The 22,649-nt window shown below is 38.7% G+C and overlaps 1 protein-coding gene across 6 annotated transcripts in view; it reads left to right on the top strand.

The window, feature by feature from the left end:
- The window catches only part of NCAPD3 (non-SMC condensin II complex subunit D3), a 65,614-nt gene that overhangs the window by 26,947 nt on the left and 16,018 nt on the right, over positions 1–22,649 (top strand). For 5 of the 6 annotated variants that reach the window (XR_006516133.2, XR_006516134.2, XM_044751916.2 and 2 more), the window contains 11 exons: positions 3,046–3,119; positions 3,663–3,797; positions 4,584–4,804; positions 9,575–9,766; positions 10,112–10,209; positions 10,303–10,418; positions 13,909–14,016; positions 16,478–16,592; positions 16,685–16,792; positions 17,944–18,182; positions 19,072–19,151. Coding sequence is in view for 4 of the 6 variants with exons in the window: in XM_044751916.2 (XP_044607851.1) it covers positions 3,046–3,119; positions 3,663–3,797; positions 4,584–4,804; positions 9,575–9,766; positions 10,112–10,209; positions 10,303–10,418; positions 13,909–14,016; positions 16,478–16,592; positions 16,685–16,792; positions 17,944–18,182; positions 19,072–19,151 (1,486 nt within the window). In the remaining 2 variants the exon portion in view is untranslated. The remainder of the gene's footprint in view (positions 1–3,045; positions 3,120–3,662; positions 3,798–4,583; positions 4,805–9,574; positions 9,767–10,111; positions 10,210–10,302; positions 10,419–13,908; positions 14,017–16,477; positions 16,593–16,684; positions 16,793–17,943; positions 18,183–19,071; positions 19,152–22,649) is intronic. The other variant, XM_044751917.2, reaches the window with a different exon arrangement.

The raw sequence follows: 22,649 nt of genomic DNA on the forward strand, positions 1-22,649 counted from the left end.
TGTGGGTTCTTCTAGTTGTGGCATGTGGGACGCTGCCTCAGCGTGGTCTGACGAGCAGTGCCATGTCCGCGCCCAGGATTCGAACCGACGAAACACTGGGCCGCCTGCAGCGGAGCGCGCGAACTTAACCACTCGGCCACAGGGCCAGCCCCTACTCATACGTTTTCTTTTTCAGCTCTTACATTTTGTTCTGTGATCAGTTTTGAGTTAGTTTTTGCATAGGGTATGATATAGGGGTCCAACTTTGCATATGAATGTCCAGTGGACTTAGCACCATTTGTTTAAAAGACTCTTTTTTGCTTTTGAATGCTCTAGGCACCCTTGTCAAAAATCAACTAATTGACCGTAGATATATGGGCTTATTTCTGTACTCTCAGTTCTATTCCATTGATATTCTGTTGTCTACCTTTATGCCAATACCACACTATGTTGACTACTGTTGCTTTATAGTAATTTTGAAATCCCCAAGTATGGGTTCTGCATCCTTCTTGTTTTTCAAGATTGGTTTGGCTATTCTGTGTCTCTCACATTTCCATATGAATTTTAGGATTGGCTGTCAATTTCTGTGAAAAAAACAGTTTGGCTTTTGACAGGGATTGATTTGTAGATAACTTGGGGACTGCTGCCATCTTAATGTTAAGCCCTCCAATCCGTGAACACAGGATGCCTTTGTATGTATTTAGTCTTCTTTAATTTGTTTCAATGCTGTTTTGTAGTTTTCAGTGTACAACTCTTGCTCTTTAAACTTATTCATAAGTATTCTTTTCTTTTTGATGCTATTGTAAATCAAATTAGTTTCTTCATTTTCAAATTGTTTATTGCTAGTTTTTACAATTGAATTTTGATGATCGATCTTATATCATGCAACCTTGCTAAATTTGTTACTAGCTCTAAAAGTTTTTCCGTGGATTCCTTAGGATTTTCTACATATTAGGTCATGCCATCTGTGAATAGAGAGAGTTTTATTCCCTTTCCGATCTGGATGCGTTTTATTTCTTTTTCTTGCCTATTTTCCCTGCTGACACCTCTAGTACAGTGTTGAAAAGAAGTAAGGAGAGCAGATATCCTTGTCCTTCTATGCTTTGAGGGAAAATTTGGTCCTTCACCATTGTGATGTTAGCTGTGAGTTTTTTCAAGATGGGCTGTATCAGAATGAGGGAGTGTCCTTCTCTTCTGAGTTTGCTGAGTGTTTTTATCATGAAAGGGTGTTGGATTTTGTGAATGCTTTTTGTGCAGCTGGAAATAATCATGTGGTCTTTGTCCTTTATTCTATTTCTATGGTGTATTACATTGGTTGATTTTCATATGTTGAACCAACATTTCATTCCTGGGATAAATCCAAAGCATGGTGTATAATCATTTTTGTATCTTCCTAGATTTGATTTTGCTAATATTTTGTTGAGGACTTTACATCTATATTCACAAGGGATTTTGGTCTGTTTTCTTGAGATGTTTTTTGTCTGGTTTGGCTCTCAGGGTAATACTGGCTTAATGGAATAAGGTACAAAATATTTTCTGTTCTTGAAAGGGTTTATGAAGAATTGGTGTTAATTTTTGTTTTAACATTTGGTAGAATTCTCCAGTAAAGTTATCTGGTCCTGGGCTTTTGTGCATGTGTAGGAAGTTTTTTGATTACTAATTCAATCTCTTTACTTGTTATAAGTGTATTCAGACTTTCTATTTCTTTTTGAGTCAGATTCTGTAGTTTGTGTCTTTGTAGAAATGTGTCCATTTCATCTAGCTTACTTAATTTCTTAACATAAAATTATTTATAGTATTCCTTTGCAATCCTTCCTATTTCTGTAAGGTCAGTAGTAATGTTCCGTCTTTCATTCCTGATTTTATCCATTAGAATCTTCTCTTATTTTCTTAGTCAGTCTAGCTACAAGTTTGTTAATTCTGTTGATCTTTTTCAAGGAACCTACTTTTGGTTTAATTGATTTTTCTATTGTTTTGCCTTCTCTATTTCATTTTTCTGGTTGTACTTTCTTACACATCAGCAATTCTCAATGTGTAGTTTGGGGTCTCTAAGCCTCCCTCAATGGGTCCTTGAAGTTAATATTGTTTTCGTAATAATATCAAGACATCATTTACCTTCTGCACTCTGATTTTGTCATAGTGTCAATTGGAGTTTTCCAGAGGTCCCATGACATGAAACTGTGACAGATTGCAAGCAGAAGCAGAGATGAGAATCCAACTGTATTTTATTAAGTCAGGCATTAAAGAGTTTTCCAAAAATGTAAAACAATGCCATTCTTTTCACTGTATTTTTCTTGTTTTGGAAATATAGTTATTTTTCATTAAAACTATGCTATTTATAATGACATGTCTTGTGATTTTAAAATGAATTATTAAATCTTTTACAATTCTCAGTTTAAATTTCTAGTTCAGATTAAAAGATATAATCCACATTAAAAAAAGCTTTTAGGAGTCTTCAGTAATTTTTAATAGTGTAAAGGGGCATGTGATTGAAAAGTTTTAAAGCTATTATATGTTATCTTACTTAGTCTTTAAAAGATCTTATGATTTAGATATTCCTGTTTGTAGCTAAACAAAATAGAAGAGCTAAGTCATTCCTTCAAAATTTTAGATGTAGGAGCCAGGACTTAAAACTGAATTTTTAATATTCCAGAATTGGTGCCCTTTTAAAATTAAACCACTCTGCCCTTTGTATTACTGTGAATAGCTAATTATTTGAATTTTTTTCTACATCATTTCTTACTCTGAATTCTTGGGATTTAAAACAAGCTAGTTAGTCTTTAGGGTGCTTTCTCTGCAGGTGTAGGGTGTTAGATACTATGTAGTCTTTCCGTGTGGGTTGTTAGATACTATGTAGTCTTTCCGTGTGGGGTGTTAGGTACTATGTAGTCTTTCCATGTGGGGTGTTAGGTACTATGTAGTCTTTCCGTGTGGGGTGTTAGGTACTATGTAGTCTTTCCGTGTGGGGTGTTAGGTACTATGTAGTCCTTCTCAGTACTGTGTGGGGGGTTTTAGATACTTTGTAGTCCTTCTCAGACTCCAGTGACTCTGAGGTCTCCTCCACAGAAAGATGTATCATGCAAATGCTGAGAAAGAGGATCCGGGATGAGAAGACCAACGTTAGGAAGTCTGCGCTCCAGGTTTGAGTTTTTTCTAGACGTTATTTAATGTCCTGTCTTTTTAAGCACCAGAAACTTGGAAATTCAAGAGAATATTTTTAAAATGCTCTGGCCATATTCCTTACTTAACCTGTTTTTCACTTAACATTAGTTGACCTTGACCCTGTTATATATAAAATACATGAATGAACCAAAGGATTATCTGTTTTTAAGATTTCCTCCTGGGTTGCTGGCTTTTAAGAATCACCAATTTATATCTTTAATTTCTTTTTTTAGAATAGGGGTTCTTAACCTGGAGACTATAGGTGGATTTTGATAGGATTCGTGACACCCCTGAAATTGTTTGCAGAAATGCTCGTTTATATAAAATTTATGTCAAATTTTCTTTAGGGAGGGAGGCCTTAGCTTTCATGAGATTCTAGCAGGTGGGATGTTACTGAGAGGAGGGATAAATCTGTGACCTAAAAATGTTAAGAACCACAAACTTAAGGAAGGGTTTTCGCCTGCAGTTTGTCTTTTCACTCTGCGTAAATCATCATTGCATGTTGCATATGCACCTTCTAGGTATTAGTGAGTGTTTTGAAACACTGCGACGTCTCCAGTATGAAAGAAGAGCTGTTAATTCTGCAGGAGCAGTGTCGTGACCCTGCAGTATCTGTCCGGAAGCAGGCATTACAGTCTCTTACTGAACTTCTTATGGTGAGAGGCAAGGCATTGTGTATATAATATGGTATTTTACATCAAAAATAATTCACCATAAGTAATCACCTGTTGCTAAATATTAAATTGACTTTTAGAAACTCTCCCAAGTCTGCTGTAGGAGTATACAGTGTAAGAGAAAAGAAGAAGTGTCTTTCAATTACATATGGTAGATTACGTTTCATATTAAATATAATTATTAACTAATGCTAGAGAATGATGATGGGTAGGCTTTTCTTGACTTCACTTAAATCTCACATAGAAATATGAATTTTAAAATTAATTTGGTTAGGCCAGAGGCCTAGATTAATTTTTGTGAGTTAGGACATATTAGATGATATGCCAAAAGAGCAGATCTACAAGTCCTATATGTAATTTACTTCTGCCAAATAATTAGCTTTTGAAGAATTTTAAAAGTGTGTTTATTTCTTTAGTTCATGATAAAAGGCATTAAGCAATGTGTATTTTTACCTTCTCCATCAGCATCTATTCTAATTGCTCCTTGGGATAAATATTTCTTGTTTGCTCTTGATCTTCAGTTACAAAAAGTGCTGAGTTACTACTAATGATAAAATAATGATTTTATAAGCTTAAAATTTCAGTATACACTGATTTACACGCATATTTCAAATGTTTGTTTTTTTCAGTTTTATGGTTTATTTGTGATTGTGTGTGTGTGACTGTTTTTAACATGTCTCAAAACATTGATCACAAGTTCACTTATTTGTATTTAAACTTCTTATAGTGCTAGACTCCTTTATGACTTCATAATTTTTAACTCCTAAGGCGCAGCCTAGATGTGTCCAGATACAGAAAGCCTGGCTGATGGGGATCATCCCAGTTGTGATGGATTGTGAGAGCACTGTGCAGGAAAAGGCCCTGGAATGCCTTGACCAGCTTCTGCTGCAGAACATTAAGCATTACAGTAAATTTCATAGTGGAGATGACAGCCAGGTGCTAGCTTGGGCACTTCTTGCTCTCCTCAGTGCAGAAAGCCAGGGACTGAGGTATGTTGATTATAGCACTTGTTTTCCTTTTAGAAGACCATAAGGGTTTTTATTGTGAATTTATGTATTGATTGATCTTGGAAAATCAGCTTTCCAAACTACTTAATATATCTGGAGACTCAATTTTGGTCTTCTTTTCTTGACCTAATTCAAATCTCTTAGCATTTTCTTGGTGACAGTTTTTGTGAAGCCTTTAATCACTTCCTTTGCTTCTCTCTAAGTGTTCTCCAGTTTTAAACTGATATCTTAGTATGTAGTGGAAAGCACTGATGGAGGTGGTGTATTAGTTTTACAACACAATACTCTTTACAATACTGGTTAGTATGAAAGATGACTTCCTAGTTCTTACAAGTTAAACTTTTTCTACATTTTATTGCATTGGTTGGCTTACTAACACAGTATTTTTTCCTCTTGATAACGTTTATTGAGCATACACTGTACAGTGAACATTGTAGTGAGGAGTGGGCACGTGTAAGGAGAAATTTTAATCTGCACTGCAGTCATCTTACAGTTAGTGTTTGTGCTATCTTGACTAGCTTTTTCTTTTTCTTTTTTTATCATAAGAGAAATACTTCCCTACTTGTTTACATGTAGTTTTGGAGGAATTGGCATACAGTAGAAAGAATAATAGATTTAGTATCACAAAATATTATTCTGTGGCCCTGGCAAATCACCTCATCTCTCTGGGCCTTAGTTTACTCATTTGTAAGAACAGCCAGTTGGATTACGTGATCTCTTAAGGTACCTTTTGGTGTTAAAACTCTATGACCAAAAATGCTCGTTAAATGTTTTCTCAGTGCCAACTGTATGCTTTGCTGAAATTCCTAGAAGGGAGGGGAATTTAGCCAGCAATAGAATCATCTGCTTTTTCGCTTTTCTTAGGGCTGTCTCACTGTGCACACCCAACATATTAGAGCTTCAGGGAGATGAAAGGGAGCAGCCATTGTCACAAAGCCAGAGAGGCCTGCTGTCGTTTATAGGAAGCTGTTGGGAATTTATTTCATTTATTTTTCTTTTTTAAACTTTCATGTTGAAATATAATGTGTACAGAAAAGTGTACAAACCATAAAGTCAATAAATATCCAAAAGAAAACATACCCATATAACCACCACCCAGATCAAGAAATAGAACATTACTAGGCCCAAGAAATGCCCTCACACTCCCTTCCAGCCATTCTTCCCTCCTCAAAGGTGGGTAACCACTCCTGTAGTTTTAACACCCTCTGTTAGTTTTCTCTGTGCTTCAACTTCGTTGATGGAATTCTGTATCTATTCTTTGTGTATCTGACTCTTCCCACTCAAAGTAATGCAAGATTGATTCAAGTTAATGTGTGTAGCTACAGCTCATTCATGTTCATTGCTCTGTCTATGACATTTATGAATAAACTACAATTTATCCATTCTACTATTGATAGATAATTGGGTTGTTTCCAGTTTTTGGTTATTACCTGTTATGCTGCTATGAATATTCCTATATGTATCTTTGGTACACATGTACATGCATGTCTGTTTGGTATATACCTAGGAACAGTGTTGTTGAGTATGTTTTTATTCACCTTCAATAACTACTGCCAGGAAGTTTTCCAGAGTGGTTGTACGTTCGCTCCAGCAGTATGAGAGTTCCAGTTGCTCCATACCTTGACCAGCATTTTGTGTGGTCAGCCCTTTTCCTTTTAGCCATTTGGTGGATGAATACTGGTATTTCATTGTGGTTTTAATTTACACTGCCATGTTGACTAGTGAGAGTGAGCCTCTTTTCATGGGTGGATTAGCATTTAGATATTCACCTTTGTGAATTACCTGCTCAGGTCTCTTGCCTTTTTTTTTAGGCTGCCAATCTTTTGCTTATTCATTTGAAAGCATTCATTGTATATTTTGTATACAAGCTGTTGTTATATGTATTGCAAATATTTTTTTCCATCCTGTGATTTACGTTTTTATTCTCTTAATGGTGTCTTTTGATGAGTTCAGTTTGTCAGTGGTTTTCTTTATGATTAATGTATTTTTAAAGAAACCTTTTCCTACCTCAGGGTCATATAGATATTCTCCCATATAATCTCTTAGAAATTTTATTTTTTCTTTCCCCCTGTTATAGTTAGGTCTTTAACTTACCTGCAGTTAAGATGTGTCTTAAGCTTCCTTCACAGGCTTTGTTTTCATTTTAAGATAAGGAGCCTCAGGATTTCAGTGTGGGTGAGGTAGCGGTGCTTATTGGGCTGTGCATAAAGTGAAACTAGAGAGGTATGCAGACCCAGGTAATGGACAGCTGTCATACAGCATGCCAGGAAGTCTGCTGTTTTCAGTTTTGAAATTGGTTTTTTAATTGTTTTGAAAGAGTTTTCAGATTGAAAACAGAGTGAGTGCGGGGAGACCGTTGATGAATTTAAAATGGATGAGTAATACAGGATTTTATATTTTAGGAAGTATAGCGAATGGAGTTGTGTTTGGTGACCAAGAGACGGGACTAGAGTCTGAGAAAACAGGCCACCCTTGAAATGATTTAAGTTAAAGATGATGAAGGCCTGGATCAAGGTGAGGGCAGTGTGAATGGAGAGAGTGGGATCTGTTTAGAGCTGTTTCACAAGTGGGAGAATAGGTTCGGTGTAGATTTGGTGTGAGGATTAAAGGAAATCAGGGTACTTCCTCTACTCAGGTTGCTCACAGTCTAGTGGAAAGAGAATAAATGCATAATTTTAGTGGAAAGTGAGTTATTGGAGCAGAAAGGGAGGACACGTACAGTTTGGTGATTTTTTTTTTTACTTGTTTTTTCTTTTTTCAGCTTAGGATAGCTTCCTAGAGATGGTGGCATGAGCTAACTCATTCCCTGAAGTGGAATAAGTAGAAATTAAGCAGGCAGCCAAAACAGTGAGAGTTTCAAGGCAGGAAAGAGTGGTGCAAAGGCTTAGAGGCCTGAAGACCCCAAGAATTCTAGCTAAAATTACTTGTCAGTGGATCAGCACTGACTGACGTCTGGAAAGCAGGGTGAGGGCAGGTTGGGGAGCAGAGGGAGGACTCGAGATGGAGATCCAATTTTAAATGTGTGCTTGCAGTGCTTTGTTGCAAGTCTGAGTGGAGAGCTCTTGGTAATGGATGAGGTTGCACAGAGTTAGGTTGTAGGTAAGAAAAGAGGACTAAGAAGAGAGCTTTTCGAAATCAGTAATTAAAGTGATTGGAGGAAAAGAAATTAGTGAAGGGAAAAGAAAAGAGATCAAACAGATGGACCACAGTTTAAGGGTGTAAAGAGTGGTCAGAAATGTCTAGTAGAGGTCACATAGAACGAGGACTGAGGAGGGTCCATTGGTTTTGATATTAGGCTAGAAGTCAATGGTGCTTTTCAAAAGAAGCAGATTAGTGTTTGTTGAATCGCATTCTGACTTGTTAGGGAATGGCTTGTGATCAACAGTGGGGCTAACTGAGGGGTAAGTTGGGAGCCTTTTGGGAGCCGCTCAAGTGATGTGCAAGGGTGTGAATTGTCAGAGAGGAGCCAAATTTAAGATTTTAAAACTGGAAGTTTAGAGAATTTTTTTCCCATTCTCTTGGCTTCCTATGGTAAACGTCACTTAATGTTTTGTGTGATTCTTGTTAAATTTTAAAATATTTGTTGATTGCGTGTATCATTTTGGACAGTCATCAGATATAGATCATGTTGTGAACCATCTGCAGTAAAACTGTAGGTGTTAATGGATAAATATGAATCGATAGCTAATTTATTAATAAAGCCATTGGTATATGTTTGTTTGTGGATGTGTTTGTTTTGTTATAGTTGCCTTCTGCCTGCTTTGAGAATTCCTTTTTTTTTTCAGTTAATGAGAAAGTCTTAATCTGTGTGTGTGTGTTCTCCTAGCAACATAAGAAAAATTGACTTGGGGAAGGAGTGTTTTTTTCTCTTCACTTGAATATATAATGTTGCATTTGTCTCATGGGTCATATGATCTCATGCCGTGCTGTGGGAAGAAGTAAAATAAGAAATGATTTAAAAACAACAATGACATAAACACTTTAGAAGCATTTTTTGTTTTGTTTTAAAAAGGTTTGAAATATATATTTCTTAGTGGTATTGGTAGGTCATAGCAAATTTTAGTTCATTTAATATTACCATATTTAAATGCTAGGATGTCATTTCTCTCTAATCTTTCCATTGGAAAAAGGACAATGTCTACATTTTTATGTCACTAAAAACCTGTAAATTCTGGATGAATTTGTTATTGGTAACCTATTCCATATGTTTGTATATAAATTTTGGAGGGATGAACATGAGAAAGTTCTCAAATGAATTATGAAATTTTATTCTTTGCTTTAAAAATAAGTAGTTTATGGGGGTGGCCGAGTGGTTAAGTTCGCGCACTCTGCTGCAGGTGGCCCAGTGTTTCGTTGGTTCAAATCCTGGGCGCGGACATGGCACTGCTCATCGAGCCACGCTGAGGCAGCGTCCCACATGCCACAACTAGAAGGACCCACAACGAAGAATATAATATAACTATGTACTGGGGGACTTTGGGGAGAAAAAGGAAAAAAATAAAATCTTTAAAAATAAATAAATAAATACTTTATGAGAGGAGAGATAAAAAATACCTTATTCTGTGTAATATAAATTTAAAAGATACCTAGTTTGGTATCAAATGTGCCACTAGCTAGGAACCTCGACATGGATGTTTCACGTGCCAGAGGAATCTTGGAGCAGCAGAAGTTGATAGCCTTTCACTGGGGGGCTGATCTGAAAGTTTTATATATTTATAGTTACAATTCTGCTTTCCCGTCTTTCTTTTCTAGCCGCTATTTAAATAAGGCTTTTCATATCTGGTCCAAGAAAGATAAATTCTCACCTACTTTTATAAACAATATGATATCCCACACTGGCACGGAACATGCTGCACCAGCCTGGATGCTGCTCTCCAAGATTGCTTGCTCATCACCCAAGCTGAACTACACCAAAATAATAGAGTCCTGGGAGAAAATCAGCAGGTTTGCATGCTTGTAATTTAACCGCTGATAGACACTAAAGATTCTGAGAAACAAAACTCATCTCTTAAGGAAGTGGGCTATTTCATAACTATTTCTATATACAGATCTTTTCTTTAAATTCCGGCTTAAAAATAAACATGAAAAAGAAGTATCTCTTTTAAGCTTTCAGTTTACCTTTTGTCCAAGTACATTAAGTGCCTTAATGTTCCTACAACTTGACTCCTAAACCGTGCTACCCTACTTCCTCCAGAACTTCCTCCCTCCTTCTAATCCAGAAGAAATTATTTTGTTGGCAGTAATGTTTCCTTTGGTTCTATATTGATATTTCTTCTGCCCTTTTCATAGTCAGCAGAATCCCAATTCAAACACCTTGGGACATGTTCTGTGTGTTATTGGGCATATTGCAAAGCATCTTCCTCAGAGCATGCGAGACAAGGTAACCGGTGAGTGTCTGTTGGACAGTTTTGAAAAGGCCTTGCCTCTCACTTTGTATGTTTTTAAGCAGTTAAGCTTGAAGGGTTTGTCTTTCTTCTTAGATGTCGTCAAGTGTAAGCTGAGTGGATTCCAGTGGTCTCTAGACTTGATCAGCTCAGCCGTTGATACTTTGCAGAGACTCTGTAGAGCATCTGCAGAGACCCCTGTGGAGGAGCAGGTATGCTGCAAGCTCTCCTGGATATGTTTGCCAGTGTATTGTACTCAGACATAGGACTCTGTTGTGAAGTTTGAGGAGTATTCTCTATAGAGAACCTGTAGGATAGGTGGTCCCCAGCAGCTATTACTATATGTGACAAGCAGTTGACATCCCCCAAGGTCTTGGCTGCTAAAGACATACGGTTCCCTGAGGAAGTCACCGTCTTGGTTCTAGGTGCAAGTGCCTTTGAGGAAAGCGTGCCTCCTGGATGTATATTTCCTGGTGAGGACTCTGCAAGGTTATCTTTTAATAAGTGATAACTCAGGTGCTGTGAGAGCTTTGTTGCTCCTCCTCCTTCACTTCTACCCTTGTTCCAAGAATGCTTAATAGACAAATCTTCCACCTAGTCAGGGGCTTCCCTCCAAAACAGGAGATTTCTGATCATTTAATAAGTCAGTCCTAGGAGACACCTATCCTGTTACCTAACACTCTCTTACTCTCATATCTCTTGTTGTATCATGTCCCCAGAGTTGCCCAGAGCCTGCAGCTACTGTTTTATATAGATGCATAAACACAAATCCAAACCAGTATTTTGTGAGAGACAGAGGGTTCCTTTGACTCCCTAAAAGGTATCCATATCAGAATCTCTAATAAATTATTTTATTACTGTGTATTCTATTTTTTATCATGAAATATACTCCTAGACAGTGCTAACCATAAGAAATTTTAGGACTGAGGGGGATTATTAATAATGATTCCAGAAGTCAAAAATTAGTTTAAATAATTGCTGGAATATATTCATTTCCAAGAATAAAAACATTATTGCTCCACCTGAGGTACCTAGCCTCCTTCCTATGCTTCCTTTTCTTAGCTGAGTTCCTTAAAGAAAGTCCTTCCTCAGTAAGTTACATTTTCTATTTGTGGTAACAGATGTAGTAGAACAATACATTGTAACTTTTTTGCTCAAGACTTAAAACAAGTTGAAATTTATTTAACTTAAAATGCCTAGCTCTTTCCATGTAAATGGAGTCTGGTGTTTGCTGGCATATGCCTTTTGGCATTTTTGGTGAAAGGGATACTTGCTTTATTATTTGATTTTTCTGTTTATCTCTGGATCCAAGAAACTGCATGAAGAACTTTTACATAAGGAACATTACCTAGGTAGGGAGCATATTGGAATAGCAGAAAACAGATTTTTTTAAAAAGCTGTTAATGAGGAAAGAATGATGTAGGAAAAAAATGGGGAAAAGTTTATATGGCAGGTTACAAGATCATGATCCTTCAAGTTTCAGTGGCACACAGTTTCTTAGTGGCAGAGCTGTGCCTGGAACTAAGGTGGCTGATCCCTCTCGCAGTGTTTTATTCACCAGTGTGAGCTGGAGGAAGGGTGATCTGTACTGTGAGAGTCGGGGGCATCAGAAGCCATTGGCTGCTTGCTAATGGCCCACAGTCATTCAGACAGTGAGTTATATCATTGTTAGAGTCTGTGAGAAAGACCAAGAGTTGTCTTCAAATTTAGAATTCGAGAACTAGAAGAGTGGTAGAACTTACTGCTCTGTTAGAAAAAGGGCCAAGGTTTTAGCTCTGCCAACACTACTTCCTTGGTGGTAGATAATAGACTAAAGCCTGAGATCTTCTAGAATCTTAGTATATTTTAAATCCATATGACCCAGATGTTTCCCCTAAACATAACTTCTCTTTTTCTTTTCTCTGTAAATGAACATTCTGTATTTTACTGAGCAAAACAAATTACCCAAAGAATAGATGCCAGCAGTGTATGTGAAAGGACTTAGGTCTTTGGGCATTTTTGCTATCTATATGCTTGGTATGAGTTAATAGTGTTTTGTGGCTATCATTGGAAAAAATCTGTAAGATCCTGAACTGCATTAATAGAGATAGTGTCTAGAGTAAGAGAGGTGATGGTCCTGCTCTTTATACTGGCTAAATCTAAGTTGACATGTTCTATAATTCAATTTAATGACAACTCTTCAGAGAAATGTTGATAAAACTGAAGATATGCATAGAAGAGCAATTAGATGAGGGGATTACAAAACAAGTTGTGTAGGGAGCAGCTGAAGGACGTAGAGTGTTTAGCTGGAGAAGGAAAGAATTATGTGGGATAGGCTGCCTAGCTAAATTCAGATATATGAAGGACTTTGAAATGGAGGAAGAATTGGATTTGTTTGGCATTATAGAGGACCAGTGTGAACCAGTGGGTGGAAATCACAAGGAGGCAGATTTTGGCAGACTGAAGAAAAATCATACTGAAGTCTGCCTAAAATGGAGGGACTTGCCTTAGAACATGTCTCTGGTCATTGGAAGTGTACACAGAGAAGCTGGACAACAACGTGACATGAGTCCCTGTGTGGAGAGAATCTCAGGGTTGCATGGCCTTGACTGCTCTCTGCAAGATTCTGTGATTCTGAAAGTCATTAGTCAGGCTCCCCAGCAAAGTTCAAGGCTTTTGAGGTCTCAAACAAGTTAGGCTTTGTCTTCTCATCCAGATTGAGTATATGGATTTCAGAACCTCTCTTGGCCAATGTTCCAGTCTAGGTTGTGCAATCTCTTAAAATCTTGAGTGTAGTAATTCTTTAAAAAGTAATAAAAACAATAGTTTTGAAACATTTTAGGCCAAGTCAGACTAAAACACATTTGGATCATAATGATGATTTGCCAACAGTTTGGCAAACACTGACTACCATTTTGTAGTGCTGCTGCTAGGCACTGGGATGAGGGTTAAGACAGAGTCCCTTCCTCCAACACCTACAGCATGTTAGGGGAGACATGCACCTAAACAGATAATTTCAACGTAATATAATAATTCATAAAATAGAAGTGTGCATAGGGTAACATGGAAGTACTGGGGTGGAGTCATTTAGCTCAACCTGGGTAATTTGGAATGGCCTCCTAGAGAAAATGAAGTCAAAGGTTGTAGAATGTGCTTGAGCTCCCTCGCTTGGCATGTAGGTGTAGTTAGCTGTTGTGGGCTGGAGGTGGTGACCCCTTGAGGTTATTTTAACTAATAAGAGACACTGAAAACTTGTCTCAGTTGAACAAACTTCAGAAGAAGAATATCTGTTCTTTTTTATTTTATATCTTTAAAAAATATACTATTTATTACAGTAGTTGATTCGCCAGCTACATATGCCAGAAGGATTGCAGTGTTCTCCTCTATTATTGGAGGAGTGCTGCTATTATAGATCTCGTATAAATTAGGCACTACATCTTCCTTAGTATATGCCTTTTGCTCTTATAGAGCAAATGTAGAAAGAAAGATGATATGTACATGTATGTGTGTATATACATATATATACTGTTCTTGCTAAATTCCACTCTGCCAGTTCTCATTGCCAGATTGCTAAAAGCAAAGATACAAAAGTGTGATGGCTGGGGTTTTTCATGGCTTATGCTTTACACATTTGAGGATAATAGAGTTTTTATGAGAAAATTGTGTCATGGGTGGGGTGGTGGATGTGTGGGATCCTCAGTGATGACCTTCGACTTCCCATAGGAATTACTGCAGCAGGTGTGCGGGGATGTCCTGTCTACCTGCGTGCACTGCCTTTCCAACATAGTTCTGAAGGAGGGTGGCACTGGGAATATGGATGAAGACCTGTTGGTAAGTGACTGCTTTTCTTAACCGTTCTTTTCTCTCCTTTTATATCAGTTGGGATTTTTTAAAGATGGCTTTGTAATGTGTTTTTCCAACGCTATTAGCAAGAAAAGGGTTTTCCTAGCCTAGAGTTTATTCTTTTTTGAGAAGAATTTTTTTATTGATGACCTATGCATTTTTTTCTCACATACTTATTATCTGGGAGGAAAACTTGATGGTATACACTTATCCGGTTAAATCCTATGAGATATCTGATCCAACAGGGGAAACACAAAATGTGTTGTAAGCTTGGTAGAGTCAAGCCTAGAAATAATAAGGTGAAAAAATAGTAAAGTGAATATCCTCTTTGTTCTTTTGGTTGGTTTGATGTTTTTTAAAATTATAGTGCGTCCACTGCACTGTTTGAATATCAGACTATAGAACTAGGGAATAGTGCTGAACAGTTCTAAAGTCATGTCTAAAATGAAATGAGATATTTGAAAATTGAAAACACAAATGACCTTGGAGCAGCATGAGCATGTGCCCTGTCATCTCTGCTTTAGAAACCGTGTCAGTGCAGGAGCGGCACGAGCGTGTGCCCTGTCATCCCTGCTTTAGAAACCGTGTCAGCGCAGGAGATTCTTGTGAGCCAGTAAATGTGGAGCCAGTTTTCTGATTCAAGTGGCTGATCGTCAACAAAATTATCTTGTAGTAATTCTGCTTCCAACATCTGACAATGTCCAATAAAGAAGATAATGGGTTGCTTTGTGATGTCCTTTAGTTTAGGCCATCATTTAACCAGAATTGTCCATTTTCCTCGTCTATTTGAAAATTAGTAGAGCATCTCTCTTCTGTGTTCAGTTCCTGCTTTGCCACCTTGCACTTGTACCTGGTGATCGAAGACCATGTGTAGATTTGTTAGAAGACTATTTGTGCCTGAAGCATTAATATGCACACAGTTCAGTAATAAGAATGTCATTATTGGGGGCTGGCCCCGTGGCCGAGTGGTTAAGTTCACATACTCCACTTTGGTGGCCTGTGGTTCACTGGTTTGGATCCTGGGCGCAGACATATGCACCACTCATCAGGCCATGCTGTGGTGGCGTCCCACATAGACGAACTAGAATGACCTACAACTAGCATATACAACTATGTACTGGGGCTTTGGGGAGAAAAAAAAGGAAGATTGGGAACAGATGTTAACTCAGGGCCTATCCAGCTCACACACAAAAAGAAGAAAGATATCATTATCAATCAGAGTCCGGAAGTTTGTCAGAGGGCCACGATGTGTGGAAAGGCCCTGACCTGGGGTTCTGGAGCATCTTGCTCTTCTGGTTGATCTGGGCAGTCACGGCCCAAACTAAGACGAATGCTGATTATGACTGGTGAGCTTTCCCCCTAAGATTTTTTCCTCAACTGTTAAATATGTCACCAAAATCTCCCCTTCAGTCAAAATATATGTGGAGAAATTTTGCCCTATATATATATAGTTTACTTCACTCTTTAAATATAAATATTCCTTTAATCTACTAAGAGATATAGTATGTTCAGGATTTTTTAAATATACATGCCCTTATTATGGGCTTTCTTACCCTAAAATAAGCCTTTATTTACCATTTTACTATTTAGCACCACCCCTGCATTTTTGGGATTAAAAGAAACCAGCAGAATTACTTAACTGTTAAGTTGAATGTCCTTAGTAAACACACAGTGGTAGCCGCTATGAGGAAGCAGGTACTCACTGGTTTTTGGTAGGAATCTAAATAGTAAACTAATCTAGAGGACAGTTTGGAAATATGTTTTAAAATGTACAACAGTTTATAAGCCCTTTAACCCTGATGTCACTTCTAAGGAAGTAGAACAGTATCCAAAAGTACAAAGGTGTCATCAGAGCCAACGCAAATGACAGCAAAGGATTAGAAATGATGTAAATATTCGTTAGTAGTGGAATGGAGTATGATGACATCCACAGCTTTCAACATGCTTATGTAGTCAGTAAACATACTGCATATATTGACACGAAAAGATGCCTAATATTAAAGGAAGAATGCAGATTTCAAACTACTATGATGGTGAGTGTATAAGAAAAGCAAACGTAAAGCCGTGTGACTATGAAAATACTTAGAAAAGAAAGTTATACACAGAAACAACAATGATGTCTTTGGGTAGTGGGATTATAGGCAGGCATCCTTGTTTCCCCAGGATAATTGTGGTTCATGCCTGTTATCGCAGCATAATTATTAATGGCACTCCCTTTTACTTGCAGAATGATCTAGATGTAGATGATAAAATCATATGGTCACCCTAATTTTGGATGAATTTTATTAAATAGTGACTGAATTTTTGCAATGGCTGTGTATTTTTATATGAAAAAAGTAGTTCTTTAAATTTGGGGGACAAAAAAAGTACTCCATTGACATGTCCTTTATCTAGCTAAAGTTAATTTTTCTTTTGCCTTATCTTACTGCAAAACCAATTCTCTTTGCAGGTGAAGTACATTTTCACCTTAGGAGATATAGCCCAGCTCTGTCCAGCCAGAGTGGAAAAGCGAGCTTTCCTTCTGATTCAGTCCATTCTAGCTTCCTCTGCTGATGCGGCTCATTGTAAGGCACTGAGGGTATCCTCTGCACTGCTGTCTCAGGGAGGGGGGAGCCCCTGAAGCACTGTAAATAAGCCCTTTTTCCTTCCCCTGTAGTAACGTCATCTCAAGGTAGCAGTGAAGCCCCTGCCACTCAGCCGCCCTCCCAGCTCAGAGGCTCTGTCATGCCTTCTGGGGTTAGAGCACATGCCATCATTACCTTGGGTGAGTAAGAATAACCTGAAGGGAAGTAGTGCTTGTGCAATCCAGTTCCGTGTGTAGCTTTTCGTCTCAAATAAGCCAGTCTCAGTAAGGAGGTATATACTGCTGAGCTTATATAATTCAAGTAGCTCAGGCACATCTTGGGGGTGATTCTGAGAGGAGGAGCACCCAGCTCCGTGGGTGCACCGGAGGGCTGAGAACAAGAGTGCCAGGAGGATCGGACCCCAGACACTCCCTGTAGGAAACTTCTGTTTTTTATGTTAATTTATTACAAAAAATTCCTGTGATTTTTTTTTTTTTAATACTCATAAGGTAGCACCATAAAGTCTATTCCTCAAGAACCATATGCCAGACACTGCACTGAGTTCTGGGAATGAAAAAATAAATTTGCAGTTCACTTTATAAAAGGCGATGGTCTCTTTGATACTCTCTGGAACGGGCAGATGCGCTACTAAGCGTATTTCTTCATAAACTCACAGTGTTGTTGATCTGGAAATCACCAACCTCTATGCTATAACTTGAATTTTTTTTTTCCTTCGTGAGATGGTGTATTTTATGCTGGATGAGAGTTATGATTGTTTTTTGTAAGAATGGTTATTTTTCAAAAATCTAAGAATTGTAAATAAGAGCGAAACATTCTGCAGGCCACACAAGAAAACATATAAAGAAAACTCAACAACAGCCTTCCTTCTGCTAACTATGAACAAGAAATAAATGAGATGACCATTCTTTCCTACTTCCCTAGCTCTGATTTCAACTTCATTGTTACACTTTTTAGCTTCTTTAGAGTCTGTGTATAATCAAAAGTAAAATATATCATCTGTTAGATTTAATTGGTCCTTTTCTAGGTAAGTAGGTAACTCCAAATTTCAAATGTTGACTTGAAAAGGAAGATAATTTTACTACAGTGAAGGAATATCTCATGGTATATGTCTCATGAAACCCTGCAGGGTGAGGGAGAGGGGTTTTTCCTTAAGGTATGTTGAACTTCCTAATATTTAGTATGGGTCTGGTTACCTTTTTTTGTTTATGATTGTTGACGTGATGTTTTAACTTTGGCTAAATAAAATCCATAGCAAGATACATCTGGAGAAAATATAGGCTTAGAATTAGGAAAGAACAGAGTCCAGACATCTTACTCTTTTCTGTGACAGGCAAGCTGTGCTTACAGCATGAGGATCTTGCAAAGAAGAGCATCCCAGCCCTTGTGCGAGAGCTCGAGGTGTGTGACGATGTGGCTGTTCGTAACAATGTTGTCATTGTTATGTGTGATCTTTGCATCCGGTACACTGTCATGGTGGACAAGTACATTCCTAATATCTCCATGTGCCTGAAGGATTCAGATCCATTCATCCGGAAGCAAACCCTCATCTTGCTTACCAATCTCTTGCAGGTATGTATGGGAATTAGATCTGTCATTTTTTTTCCCTTCACCATTGCTTCTGGTTTAAGAGAATATTTGAGTAGCATAGGAAATGTGCTGCTTTGTAGTAGAATCCAGAAATAATTAGCCCCATCTCTGGTTTAAAATATCACCTTCTAGTGTTCTGCGCAGCCTTGTAAACAGCTCATTATTTCCTAATCTTCGTTTTGGGTGTTGGTTCAGATATCCTGTCAAACAGTGTGAAGTTTTGTCTCTGCAGATAAACACCATGGAGAGAAAAGCACACTTGGTGCACAAGTAGTTCTAGTCCCTCTTCTGTTGTTCTCCTTGTTTCTCAGCATAGCCCCTGCGTTTGTACACGAGGTCACGGTACCTCCCCTGGCCGTCTCAGAGTTCAGGAAACATTTCAGTGTGTGAAAGAACTTAGTGTGCTGTGAAGCTCTGCAGAGCATTCGATGTTTTTATTCACATTGAGAGCATGGGTTTGGCTTATCGTGAGAGGAAAGTAATATTTGTTCTTTAAAAAGAAGGCATTTAACAAAGCTATATATCTATTCTAGTATGTTCTATATACTCATGTTTTCATACATTGTGGACCTGACAGACACAGCAGTGGCACTCTCCTTCAAAGCTGTGTGCTTCGAGTTGTTTTCCTAGTACAGTAGATTTGATGCTGTTCTCCCCACATGTTCCTCCTCTTCTCTTTGTGACTGACCAGTGGCATGTGCTTTCAGCATGGTGGGGAACTGAGTGCTGCGCCCACACCCACGCGCCATGGACAGGCTGAGCCCTGACGGGTGCACTATTAAACAGACGGACGCTGACAGTTGGCTGTATGACTGAATATCTGCAAAGTGTTAAAGTCCATCCTTCAACATGCCGGTCTCTCTTTATACAGGAGGAATTTGTGAAGTGGAAGGGCTCTCTGTTCTTTCGATTTGTCAGCACCCTGATAGATTCACACCCAGACGTCGCCAGGTAAATCTCCCTCACATGTCAGGCAGCTGAATGATTTACCTAATTTCTGGTATAAATGAGATCTCTTTTCTTTAAAATTGGTTTGGAGTGGGGTCACTTAGGATTTAGTGAGCTTTTGGCACTTGCCAGAAAATTAACAGATTTTACGTAACATACTAAGCTATGTCACAAAGCTTTATTTTGCATATAAGTTAAAAACAAACACACACCTTATCCAGACTAACCATTAAATAATCTCAGCATTAACTACATTTGCTAACATTGTTCTCTCTTCCTAAAGGAGTAATGAAGAACAGTATATGCCTCTGTCATAGTAAACTGTATAGAATAGTAGCCATTAACCGTTGACTTAACTATGTTGATTTCTAGGCCAGTACAATGTTAGTTTTGATAAAGAGTTCAGACTTTCTTTTAAGTGCAAAAGTTGTAAGGAAGAAATTCTAAGAATTAAGACAGAATTGCACAGTGTGAAATAAGAATATGCAAATTACAAGGCTCCTTGGAAATGGATATTCCTTGAGTATTGGAAGGGAAGGGAATTGCTTTGCTACTTGTTAATTCCTATCCTTCTATAATTCTTTTAAAGATTTATTTCCAAGGGACTGAGAAATGATCTCACAGAATCTTAGATTATGTTGTATGAATAATTCTTCTTAAAGCAAGTCTGCAGTTGGAAAATAGAATGTTGAATGCTGTGGAAAAGCTACGACAATTGGGAAAGGTCTCTGTAGAGCTCATCAGCTATAAATAGCTTATAATAATGGGTCCCTCTGATTCTAAATATGGACACCAGTGATTTACTCTGAGTTCCATGAAAGAATTTCTGTTCGGTTTCCTTTGGGTATAATTTTCTGAGGAGGAACATTTTGCATAATAAACTAGTAGAAGGTTAACATTCTAATTAATACTATCTAAAGTCAAGAGCAAAAAGCTAAGGCTATTGCTTTCTCTTTTCTTTGTTTATATAATTGAAAAAGGAACCTGAGAGCACGGCAGCGCCCTCTGATCATCACCCTGCTGCCGTGGGACTGGCTCTCAGGGCTCCTTATGTGGCCTGGAGCCCAGGAGCGGCCTGATTAGAAATGCGTGGAAGATCAGTTATTTAACCTGCATTTCTGTGCTTTCCCTACTTTTGTCAGCTCCTATACATGTTCATTGAAAAGGCATTGATCAGTACGTAAAATATATGTAGAACCCATTATACGAGGATCAGAGCATGAGTCAAAAAGAAATTAGCAGGACAGATAAAGAGGTACTTTAGACTCTAGTGAGATTATCAGTGCCTCTGGTAGCATTTTAATATTTCCCTCTTAGATCTTTCCATTTTGTCTGTGCACTCTGGGTTTGTTTAAACCATGGTTCAAGTGTGAACCATGATTTTCGGCTTTGAAAAGCTGATGACTACCCTTGCTAACTGTAATTTAAATTAGTCTCTTCTCCTGGTTTTAGGCCAAAGGTGAGACCTATCTGCTTACATTAAATACGTTGATTTTTCCATATGTATGTGCTAATGCATATCTTCCAAAGAGTCTACAGTGGCAGAGGCTGTTGAATTTATTTTTGCTCCAGGTGGATTTCCCAAAGATTCTGGCATGAGCAAATCTGCATGACATTTTTAATTGGCCATACAAACCCAAAATTTGGGGCCTGCAAAATTGTATGATCTATTTTCCCCTCTGCCTACTAGGTGGTGGCCTTGTAGTACAGTGGTCACAGGGTGATAGCCATCTAACAAGTGGATTGTTTCAGTTTAACTGGATCAATGCTGCAGAAGTGCAAGAAGGCAGGAGCCAGAGAGGTTCAAGGCAAGAAAGTGACTAAAATAATGGACCATTAAAACAGAAAAGGAAGTAAAGACAGAGATGGCTTGGTTTGGGAGAAAAGGAAGCAATTAAGAATCTAGATGGCTTAGTGAAGTTTAGAACCAGTGGAATAGGGATGAGAGAGTCAGAAAGCTGGAAGGCTAGGTGGGTGTGGTCCAGAAGTGGATTATTTGACATCAGAACTGGGGCCTTCCAGATATAGTGACATGGTCCAGGATGTGGCTGCAGAGTAGCAACACAGTGTATAGATGTGAGGGTCACGAGTCAATGAAGTCAGGAAAATAGAAAGTTAGGGGTTAAATGAGCTCGTCTGTATGGACTTGAAGATGCTCTGAATTATTGTTTTAGTCCATTTGAGCAGCTACAACAAAATACCACAGACTGGGTGGCTTATAAACAACAGAAATTTATTTCTCAGTTTGGAGGCTGGAAGTCTGAGATCAGGGTGCCAGCGTGGTAGGGTTTTGGTGAAGGCCCTCTTCCCAATAGCAGACTTCTCATTGAATCTTCACATGGCAGAAGGGGTGAGGGAGCTCTCTGGGGTCCCTGTTATAAAGCCACTAATCCCATCATGGGGGCTCCACCCTCATGACCTCATCACTTCCCAAAGGCCCCACCTCCTACTACCATCTCCTTGGGGGTGAAGTTTCAACATAGGAATTTGGGGGGACACAAACATACAGGCTGTGGCTGCGATGTTAAGGTTTGGAATGGAGAAAACCGGTAAGCAGTTACCAAGCAGTAGAGAGCAAAATAGAAAGCAGGAGCTTCAAAAGAAAAGACTAAGTAAGTACTGTTATGTGAACCAGGTGGAGGAGTCGTGATTTTTTTTAACCAATAGCCAACCCTCCCTTTCCCTCTTCCCTATTGTCTCCCCCACCCATTGATTTCTTCAGAGCACTTTTGGCAATATGTTTTGTGTTGTATGTGTGATGTCTGTTTGCCTACTAGAACACAAGAATTTCTATTTCCTGCTCTATCCCCATACCAGCTGAAAGAGAGCTGGAAACCGAGTAGACACTCTGTGAACATCTGGTTAAATGAATGAATGAAAATACCGTCGGTGGAAAATGTGGTCCTCATGCCCTGACTAGGGGGTTTGAGGGAAGCAGCAGCCTCCCTTGAGAGGGCTGTAAGGGAAACGGTGTCCTTGGAGGAAAGCCAGTTCCTGCTGCTGGAGAGGAAGTGTAGAGAGGGTAGAGGCTTCTCATGGGGACTGGGATACAGAAACACAACAGGAAGATTCCAGGCTGGGGAAGGAGACATGGGAAGTGAGACTGAGAGAAAAGAAACAATGATATAGGGCAGTAATAGGGATGAGGAGGGCCAGATAACTGGGGCCTGGATTTGGGCTGGTAGCCAAGGATGCACAGATCTAGGGAATAACTTGCCTCCAGTTTCAAATAGAATTCTGGTATAAGTGGGTGTGTGCGCCCAGTCCCAGTCTGAGATGGACTGTGCTGTAGGCCAGGTCAGAAATATGAGCGCGTTAACAGCAGCCATTCTTGAGCAGATGTCTGCTTCAGAAGAGCATTTGGCTTGGGAAGCTCTGAAAGAAGTCATATTTTTGTGTTTCCTACTAAATCTGAAAATGGAGTGAACAGACTGCTCTTCCTGTGGCCTCCTAGGGCCATTTGAAACCTGAATTTGGATTCTTCGTAAGAGAGTGGTAATT

Source organism: Equus asinus, chromosome 20 (genome assembly GCF_041296235.1).
Source record: "Equus asinus isolate D_3611 breed Donkey chromosome 20, EquAss-T2T_v2, whole genome shotgun sequence".
Taxonomy (NCBI): Eukaryota; Metazoa; Chordata; class Mammalia; order Perissodactyla; family Equidae; genus Equus; species Equus asinus.